The following is a 10,955-nucleotide window of genomic DNA, read 5'->3' as shown; positions in this document are numbered from 1 at the left end:
TCACACATGTTTTTTTACATTACATACATAGAGCTTTTTCTACTTCCAGGAAAGAAAAGGAGAATTAGTAACTCTACGGGACGAGACGGTTACAGCTGGAATCAAGAACGGACGGTGTGCATCTGAATCTCATTTCCGGGACTAGGACACTGTATAGACACGATACTGCGAGGACGACACCGTTAACCCTACGATTAATCGTGTGCCGTTGCATTCGTTCGAATATTTCTGACACTTTTCGCTGTGTTTTGATATCGATCGTAAAACAAAGTATGGAAGTACATACAGAATTCTATAGTATACAACATGATCATGGTCTTGCGTAAAATCGAATCGCGTCGAAGGGTAACAGGAAAGTTGCGATGTGGCCTCCTCGTGACGAAACGGACGGTGATATCGAGGCGCGACGACGAACCTGGCGTTCATTTTCGGGCACAGAGCTATGCATTTCTGTCTTAATATGTACTTTTCTCGTAATCTCTTATAAATTTCGTTATCCTTTATTTACAAATTCTGCGCGATTAATTGTTTATTTCCATCTTACTCTCTGTACATATGTTCGAACATTTTTTTCTCTTTTAATTTTTCAACCATTTCTTCTGACTACTGTTAAATACATTGTAATACACGTTACAGTAATCTTTGATAGGAAATACTGCAGGTATCGGTCACTTCCGGTCACAGGAGAAACTGATGTTACTCGAATTAAAAACAAAGACAAGTGAGAGAAAGTGTCCTTATCGGAATTAACGAATACTTCTGTTATTTGGTTGATTGTTTCTGTGTTTCTAGAGGCCACATCGTATAGCTCGGAGCTTTTAAGCCTTCGTGGGTGCGGCTTCCGGTGACTTTTCGATCTCCACGATCTCCGTGGGCGGTGGCAGGGTCGGGATGTCCGGGTACTCGAGCTTTGCTCCTTCCTCGCAGTCGAAAATCGGGCAACAGTCGGGGAACGGAGCGGTCTTGTTGGTCTTCTCGGAGAGCTTGCATTTCGGGTTGGCCTTCGGCAGCGGTCCGCAGTCCTCCACAAGTTCGAACAGACGGCCAGAGTTGTCGTCGGCCGGCACGCAGGTCGAACGACCGCAGAACGGTGTCAGGTCCCACGATTTGGTTGGTTCGATGGTGGCGCATTTCGTCGAGGCGAAACACATGCCCGGGAAATCTACAAAAAGACACGAAAGTACATGTTCTCTTGTTCCATTGATTGCATCTTTTTACTCATCATTAGACTGTCGATGTTTATGCATTTATAGTACTTTTTAATTTGGAAAATATAATGAAACAAATGTTTTAATACATTTTAATGCTATTTATACATGTGAAGTCTTTAGTACAGATTTTAGAATTCTACTTTGTTTTAATTTGTAAGTATTAGCATCTGAAATTGTGAATTGACATAAACATCCGCAGTTTACTCTTCGTATTGTTATCCGCATTCTTTTGTATTTTTTGTAATATTGTATAGGGCCTCCTGTACTCTTGGCGGAAGACAGACGGAGACGAAATACCTATTCCTCGTGAATCGAACGAAACGTGATTGGTGGTAGATAGCTGGTGGAAATAATGCGTCATATAAAAAGTTCTCGAAATGTAGTGGAAAAACAACATAATGTCGTTTTAAAATTATCTACAGATTTGGTAATGTCTGAATTCCTTAACAAACTGTTTTCAAACAGTCTGCAAGTATTATAATCTTATAGAAATATATACATATAGTTATCACATTACGTAAACAATCAAGAACTATTAAATACATCCTAACGTTATTGTAGATTCATCGTTGACAGCTCATAGATCACGAAATTACATAAAATCTATTACATAAGGAAGGTGTCGTATTGATACATTGCATTGACTGGAACATTAGATTCTCTTACGCAATACGATAGTATTTTATGCATCGAGAAGCATAGCCAAAGCCGATAGAGCCTTTCTTTCTGGAGAAAGGTGTCCCCATACACACTACCAGCTAAAAGTATAGGACCAAGTCTGACAATTAAACAAACATAAAAAACTTATTCTACAAAGCTATGATGAAAGTGATTGGAAATGATTTGTATATTTACTGAGTCCGTAACTTTTATTATGTTATAACAGAATAATGAGTTACTGTTCAATGAGGAACTTTGGTCCCATATTTGTAGCCGGTAGTGTATATCGTCCACGTCGCCTCGTGAATCTCGTGATGCTCATATCCTCGACCCGGAAGGAAGATCGCGGAATTCAGAGTCGAGTTCTCGAACGGATCACCCCTGATAACCAGTTGTGTACAAGTTACGAGCAAATTGCTAGCAATAAATAACAAAAGTTGTCTAAAAAACCATAGCCATCTGGTGGTAACCATATTTACCAACAAAATGGTAAAGCAAATTGGCAGAAAGTCTTGCAACATAATCTATGTCACATTGAGGGCAACACCGGAACAAGGTTTGCGTAAGCGAATTTGGCTGCATATGTTGCTGCCAATGTTCATCAAAATTGTAGCCATAATTTTATAACAGGCATTGCAGAAAATTTGGTTTTGCAGGTTTGGCTGACTAGGACTAGCTATGGAACGCGCGAATCGATTTCACCCGAAAATCGCTTGGCATCCCGGTGTCGAATTTTCATCGTATGTGACGTAAAAAGGTAAAAGCCTATTTTATACGTGCAACGGCTTGCGCAGGTGTGTTTTCTTTAGTAATACTGTCATCGGTGTGCGCACGACGCGTGGACGAGTGCATTGTCCACATAGTTACAGAGACGGGGACCCGTGAAAGGTGTCGTGACTTTCTAATGCACACGTGTGCGCGCCTGAGCGAAACTGCTTTAACGAGTCATCCGTCATGCCTTCTGACGTCTCGCTGTGTGGACTCAGCGACAGCAAAAAGGAACTCCACCGTGACGCGTTCTGACGCGTTGCCGAAACCACAAGGAGAAACACTTTCACTGTCACTACAGGCTGCTAGTTATGTAATTATCGCGATACCTGACCGTAGTAGTCGTCATGCCTCGAGCGCTTTGTATCTCTGCGGTCCCAAATTTGGAAGCTGTTTTGTCATGACTAGATTGCGGATTTTTATGCGAATATCAATTTTAAAGATTTATTTATGGAAGCCAGAAGCAAACAGACATTTCTTTACTACATTAAAGGCTCTATCAATTCCCATATAAAATGAAAACTCCACTCAAACTGATTAGACTTTTTGTGATACTGAATTTTAGACAATTGGGATCGCTATAAATGTATAAACATCCGCAGTCTAGTAATGACATTATTCGATTGCCTGAAAGTCATTCGTGTATTTTCATTTAAGATGCTACGGGAAGATTCAATGTGGCGGACGAGAGCCCTGGAAGCCTAACTGATCGGATCTATGAAATAAAGAGTAAGTACCCTACGTCCTATGCGTTTACAATGTGCATAATTGTGCGGAATAAAATATAATTATAATTTTTATTACAGTTTAAGAAGATATATGTGATGTTTTCCATCTTACGGGAGTCGTTTGCTGAGCTTCATATCAGAACCGGAAGGTGAGTGTCTACATTTTATAAATTCTCATATGCCACGCGTGTTGAGCGTTCCCAGTGTAGGTGAAGTATGAATATTTACGAATATATATATACAATCTTGATATGAATAAGAAGTAAGGATAAATTGGTAAGCATAAAGAAGAAGAATGAAAGAGGTGGCGATCGGAAATGGGGAGAGCAACACAGCGTGTGACCATAACAACGCTCGCCGTCTTCTACGAACGCGATTTTATTTAAATAATGACGTGTCTGTTACCGTTTTTCTCAATGCCACCGTTCACGTCGAAGGTTTCACGAGCTGGGCGTTTACGCCAACGCTAAAGGCGCCCGTTGTTTTATATAGCAGCCGGTTCTGGCGTGACATCTGGATCACAAGAAAGTGGATCAAGTGGGTCCTGTGTCGGGCGATCGGTTCGAGACGGTCGAACATTCGAGACGGTCGTACAATTCGAATATTTAAAAGCGCCACCGATTTCTCAAGTGGCAGAGAAAAACTCGTTAAACATTTATTAAACCTTTCGCTGCACAGACACTTTAGACAATTGTGTGTACTCTATTAATACTTTGCTGACAGGAGGGTTTTTGTGTTTGCAAATATACAATATAAAGTGTTCTAAAAATATTTACGAACTACTATTTATTATTTACTACTGATTATTCGTATTTTGGGCGCTCGATATTGTATATATCGATATAGTTGCAAAGCAGGACACTTTGTAAATGGAACGTTTAATGTTTACGAAACATCTGTGTGCATCGAGAATCATCTCTCACGGCTCGCCCCGTCACCGTGATCCGCCATTTTGAGAGCAAAGTTTCACTTTCACTTTCATCGAATTTTTACGTCTCTAAATCTACAGTTACTTCATAAGGTTCTCGCTATCGAATGCTAATTAATCGGCAAAAATGCAAAACACGATCGGTAGAGAGGATCTTTCTAGAACTCGTGAAACCAGACACGCTGGAGAAAGGGACGGTTTAGCTTCACGGTTCGTCTGTCCGGTAATTTCGTTAATGACGTCGTAAAATCAACGATAGGAAGAAAACCTACGATCTTCTAACACGGTAAAAGGCGGTAATGTCGAAATCGGTTAAAGACGCTTGTTTTCTTTATGTTTTTGTTACCAAAAGAATGTGTACATATTGTACACCGGTGAATTTCTATGAGCATAAAAATGGCCGCCGGCCAAATGAATCGTGATCCACGCGGAACAGTTACTCGGGACGGAAACCGTTTAAGGAAACGGGGAAACACGTTTTATGACGATCTTCTACCACTTTCACCGACATTAAGTCTCGTCTGCTCTTAAGGGTCAGCTTTCGTGCCGTTGGATACAATGTTACAAGTCTGTTCACTCCACTCCTTTTGCGAGGAAAAAAGAAGTCCCTAACAATATGAGTTCCCAGCATCCAAAACGTCCACGATCTGCCATCTTTATGACGCCAACAATCTTCCTTAAAATAATTTGTCCTTTCAAAAATCGGGCTTCTTCTAAAATTCTATGGATTCAATAGAAAATCAGATATTTCTTTAATAGATAGAAGATCTCGAGAGAACTCTACCACTTTTGCGTGCGATTCTTTTTTTTAAATTTTTCCATAGAATTCTTATGCTTCCCGATCGATTGCATTAGTCAACGACGAAACGATCACAAATGTTGATCATCGAAAGCTTTCTACTTTCACGTTAATTACACGCATTACTAAATACACAGTCAGAACATTTTTCAAAAGTCTGATATTCATCCAAATAATCGCGATCTGGTCTGTTCGATAAAGGGGACGTTCACCTTCGCGTTTATGAGAATTTTATTTAATTACAAAAGAAGAGACACACGATCGAGGACTTTCCTTACGAGTGCGCGAAATTTCGCAACCGCGAACGAATCTCGTTACATTCAGCGCGCGTACTAATGGCGTGTCCTCAACGTGTCCGAGGCACGCGACAACATACATAAATGTCCGTAAACGCCGTATTCGGACCCCCCGAGGGGGCAACTAGGCTGATTCGATTATTCATCGGAATCCAGGCTCGCGGTGAGAATTACGGGGTATCTGGGCCATGGTGCCCCTCTTCGAGAACCTATCGTGGTTGAACCAGAATCGGCAAGGACACTCCTAAGAACCTTGATCGACTAATTCATCGACGAGCAATGGTCCCAACGTCACGGAATCTAGGAACGTGTCCTGGTATCGATAATTGCCCGAGACAACTGTGATACTCTACCGTACACCAGGGGACTTGACAATGAGTTTTGAGGCGAGCCCTATTCGATCAAGATTTCCACGGGCTTGGTCACTGCAATGATAGAATCGGTTGGGAGACAAGAGAGCGCGACTAACCGATTTTTCGAATAAATAGAACACTCACTTCTTGCCATATTTGTTGGATGACCAACCTAGGTAGCTATTGACTTTGATTCTTTTACTGCGACCGTATTGTTCTGTTCTAAACAACTTAGTCACCCTTATTTTACCCAGTTTCCGAACTTCTACTTATTTATTCTGTACTAAGACCCACATACATCTTCTCCCTACCGACCCGAAATAGCATCACTGATGATTCATTAGCAATACCTCAATTATGTCGTACAATATACTTCAGTCGTGTCTGTATGCAAGTTTATTGTTGTTAACTTTGCGGTATCCGAGATATATTTATTATATTATTATTTGTATCGTATGTTTTCAACATATTGATCTTCATACTTTGAAAACCAAAAATAAATGTATACTCAAACTCCTCTCGATTATCGTCCCGAACTCGGGTTTGCGCCGGGACAATAATCTTGTAGGGAGAAATGCTTAAGACCCTCGTAAATTCCTTTTTTTGCCCGAAGCTCGAGCCTTGGCACAAAAGTGGAGGGGCAACAAAGTATGCACTTGCCAGATTCCACAGCTCCCCTTCCAGTGGTGGGGATAACGACTAAACAATAATTGAGAAGAGTCTGTGGCCCACGTTTCTCCGTGATTCACGGTTGAAATGTTTTATTCTTCGTTCGTGGAAATCCATAAAAATAGTCTAGTTAAAAAAAACGAATTATTAATATTATTATTGATCATTGCAAAGGACCGATTTCGTCGATTTTAATCTGCATATTACCCCGAATAGCTACGGAACTAATTTTACCATGGCAACGAGGCGAAATTCCGATTATATTTATATATAGAAAAAATTCGATCGAGCATGACATTCTTAAAAATCGTGTATCGGTCCGCGATTGTGAAATTTTCGTCGATGTTTCTCGGCCACGCAGCTGGGCGTATGTATGTACATCCGTTTTGGGCGAGGATGCCCAACGAAAGTGGGACCCGTTGGGCTGGATCGTGAGGAAAGTGGGACCCCGAACGATGACTCCGCGAATGCCGATTACGCCGTAGCTTGCCGGCTGGCAGAACGTCAAGGAAACAATCGCAAAGAACCCCGCGAAATGATTCCCTGTCATGCAATCGAATGATTACCGCGTCACACGGCTAATTCGCCATCGACACACGAGGGAAACTTTCTCAGAGGCGACACGCGCGACCGATCCACGGTAGTAGACAGCCCGGTCATTATAGGGAAATATCACGTTATTTGTTCGAAACGACAGCCTTGCAGATTCATTAGTTGGATAAACGATGAGTAGACGTAATTACCCGTTATCTCGACTAGCGTTTTCTTAATTAACAGTAGTTCTGCAGGGTAGATTGCTGGGATTCAGATAATGGGGAGGCGGATGCAATTTAAATCTTGGATTGAAGAGGTTTATTAAGATACAGTGTCGATCGAAAAAAAAATTTAATGTTCATATTTATATATACAGATATAGTAAGATGACTAGATGTTCTGGATTAGGCGGGACTTCTACCGAAACGTAAATTACCATATTATTCCGGTATTATAGGTTGTACCTTCGCCCTATATAACCCTATATAAGACCTACCCTAATAGGAACCGAAAAAATACCGGTATTTATGTCGGTTTTGCGGTAATATATCGGTTTCGGTATAGCTTTGATGACATAATACCGGTATCGAAATCATACCGGTTTAAGTTCCTGTGACTTTGATTGGTTAATGCTTATAAAGCCGCCAAATCGTAATCTTCATATGAAGGTCAGCATTGTTTTTTAAATTGAATCGTATATATTCTAATGCATTAATTCGCCACAAATGACTTAGTATTTTATCTAAGGAATAACGAGCGGCATCAAGTAGTGCATTAAACACGATATCGGAGCGAACCATTAGTACCGTACATTGATTCGCAAGAACGTTACATCTTATGGGAGTTGTTGGCCCATCTAAACTGTAGTACCGACACCTTAAAAAGCCTGTGAATTTTGTGACCTCTACGTTATGAGAACGGTGAATTTACGGTGGATAGTGACCAGTAGTGACGCTACAATTGAAATGGGGGATGCTCCAGAAAAGTGGGCCGAAGAATTACATTGGACGAAAGATCTATTCTTATACCCCGTCGATGATTACACCTTGAACGACAAGCTGAGACAAACGTGTGTATTTAGCACCCCGTAGTGCCATTTAATCGTTCACGATCTCGTGAAAGGTAATCCACCTTGGGTTCTGGCGGTATACATCGATATCGCCGTATAAAGGAGGATCGAGAAAATGCAACAGGTCGCGGAATATGGTCAGTAGGAACGTGGAGCCAAAACTTTCACGTACACGAGATCTTGGGAGATGCGTGTCGACGTGTCGTTTCCCTATTTTTCCGCTCGCGTGTTTCACGGGCCGGGAGCAGGTCGGTGCTTGGTAAATAACGGTGAATCAGAATCTACGAGCCGGCCCCGGGGCACGCCCATCGTCGTGTGGACAATCGTGATTCTTTTAACGGACGGAAAAAGAGAAAAGAATGTTAAGACTGGTTTGTCTTTCCTCAGGACGGTCACGGTTCGATGAGAGGACGGCTTGAAACAACAACAATGGGCCTGGCGAAGAGAGCCACTTTTCAAGGTTCGCGTTTAATTGTGAATGGAAAGCAGAGGGGGGTAAACCGCGGAGTTAATTGGAATTCGTGAAACAGACACGAGGTACTTATAGACCCCTCTCGATTATCGTCCCGATTTCTGGTCAACTCCAGGACAATAATCTTAAAGGGAGAAATGTTTCAGACCATCATAACTTCGTTTTTTGCCCGAAACCTGAGCTTCGGCAATAAGTGAGGGGGCATGTTTGATGACTTGTTCGCTTAACATGTTCCACGGCTTCCCCCACCAATGGTAGGGATGAAGCCTGGACAATAATCGAAAGGAGTCTGTATTATGGTTTTTTTTTATATTTCTTTTGTTTATAATTGAAATCAGTCACCATCTCTATCAGTAGGTATATGTATGTAGATGACATAGCTTTTGTAAAACTGAATCAATGAGACTGTCCTTCGGTACATACGTAATCATGTTTTGTACCTCTCCTGTGTCATTAGAGAAAATTTATTCGTATACACGTGACTTGATAATTCTTAAGTTTAGAATCCCTACTTCGTTCATTCTTGCCGCCCTTATTTCTCATATCGAATAGCCTTGATCGCAATACATGTTAGAAAATTAGTTAACTTTATTTATCAGCGTTTTTCACTGAATGTTCTCCAAGTGTAAAGAATATATTATCGTGAAGGTATTGAAATTTGACTGTCAGTCGGACGAGTCAGTTTCACCTGTGCGAAGTGGTAAAATGGTAAAAATCGTCCTACTTTCGGGACACTCGTGCACACGCCTCCATTGGCTCGATCTATCCTGCGTGTTGCTTTCCAACGGAAATTTCCATCGTTAAATGTTAACATCGAATTACGCCAGTGATGGAGGAATTATGAAATACAGTGAAAGAATTAAATATGTTACTTCCAAAGCACTTGATTGATTTACTTTTCATATTTAAAACAAATTTCGAGTATAAATCTTGTGAAGCTAATCGCTTTGACAAATGAACGGCTGATATGTTGGTAACATGACTTTTATTTTATCAATCGAGAATTCAATTTTTCCCGGAAAAATGACAGAAAGTTAAAGAAGATGATAGGGAACATGTTTCGAGTAACCAAAGTTTGAGGAAACTGTTGAATATTAATGCAGATTTTCGACGAAATAATACGCCGTTGCATGAAAAATGCATAGGAGAAGAAAGTGGGAAACGGGAAGTCCGTTAAATCGCGAACCGTGTAAATTGATTAACCTGTTCGTCGAGCAAGGCTACGTAAAACCGGTCCGATAATTCCGGTTTATCTGTGTGGTACGCGATGGAATGCGTAAATTTGTTCTGCACACTTGTCAATCAATTCCCCAATGATTCTATTTAGCTGTCAATGCAACCTAATACTGAATTTGTCGTGCAATTTGTAATTATAAAAAAAATAATGTGTTGGCATTAAGTGTGCCAATTAATCTATTACTTCTATAAGCAGTTAGATGGTACAAGTTCAAGTTCAGAATAACTTCCCATTCTTTGTTTAATCAAAAATGGCATGGAATATTGGGGGCTTGGCCTAAGCAGAGTTGGGCAAAATGTAATCTAATTACAAAAACCGAATTGCAATTACAATTACATTGTAATTTTTATTGTAAACATAGAATAGTTCATTACAATATAATTGTAATTGTCTTGTAATTACATTGCAATTGCATTGTAATTGTAATTTGGATTTTGTAATTAGAATACATTTTGCCCAACTCTGGGCCTAGTTTAGTTTAGTTTAGTTTAGAACGTGGTCTTCCGGGAGAGAGGAATTTCGATATTTCCCTCCATAACTCTGGGCCTAAGTGCAAGATGACAAGTCTAACTCGTCATTCGAGTTGACATAATATTGACGACGTACATTCTTCTTCATTTCAGAGTAGTTTGTATCAGTTGTAAACAAAACAAAAAAATAAATCTGTTCCACATGCAAAATTTTTTTCAAATAAACCGGTAGCCAAAGGGTTAATAGTATTGGTTTCCTTTTTCGAAGTATTTATGAAACGTCTGAAACTATCTAATTACATTCGAACCTACTTGTAATATACTTTACCCAATCTCCACAGAAAACCCTAACATCAACCGAGCTCAGGGAAACAGCTTCCCTTTTCTATCTCTATCATCGAATTCAATTGACTAACTACTTTATTACCATCGACTATAGTGTTCTCCAGTTGCACCATCGGGACCAAAATGGCCGGATCGCCAAGAAGCTTCTCGAAAGAAATTCTTAGAGAAAGACTCACCGCGAAGGACATCAGCAGGGATTAGCCTCCTGTACATCTTCGGTCTATCGTCCTCCATCTCTTCGGCGGCGAACACCACCGCGGCGACAAGCAGCAAGACCGACAGGAGCTTCATGACGACGATCGGTGAACTAGAATCGAGGGAGGATCGAACCCGAGAGTCTATCGAAGAACGAAGACGGAGAGAGGAAAAAAATGGGATCTTCGTGTACCGATTAAGACTGGTTGGGCTCGATTCTC

The 10,955-nt window shown here is 40.8% G+C and overlaps 1 protein-coding gene across 1 annotated transcript; it reads right to left on the bottom strand.

Moving 5' to 3' along the window:
- Positions 1-321: 321 nt before the first annotated feature.
- On the bottom strand, positions 322-10,887 carry LOC107188429. The gene is made up of 2 exons (XM_015576722.1): positions 10,716-10,887; positions 322-1,162 (listed from the first exon to the last, which is right to left on the bottom strand). The coding sequence occupies exons 1-2, from the start codon at positions 10,828-10,830 to the stop codon at positions 819-821; spliced, it is 459 nt and encodes a 152-aa protein (XP_015432208.1). The 5' UTR covers positions 10,831-10,887; the 3' UTR covers positions 322-818.
- Positions 10,888-10,955: the final 68 nt, after the last annotated feature.

The sequence above is a fragment of the Dufourea novaeangliae genome, unplaced genomic scaffold (assembly GCF_001272555.1).
Source record: "Dufourea novaeangliae isolate 0120121106 unplaced genomic scaffold, ASM127255v1 scaffold124, whole genome shotgun sequence".
Taxonomy (NCBI): domain Eukaryota; kingdom Metazoa; phylum Arthropoda; class Insecta; order Hymenoptera; family Halictidae; genus Dufourea; species Dufourea novaeangliae.
This window is presented reverse-complemented; position numbering and strand designations above follow the sequence as displayed.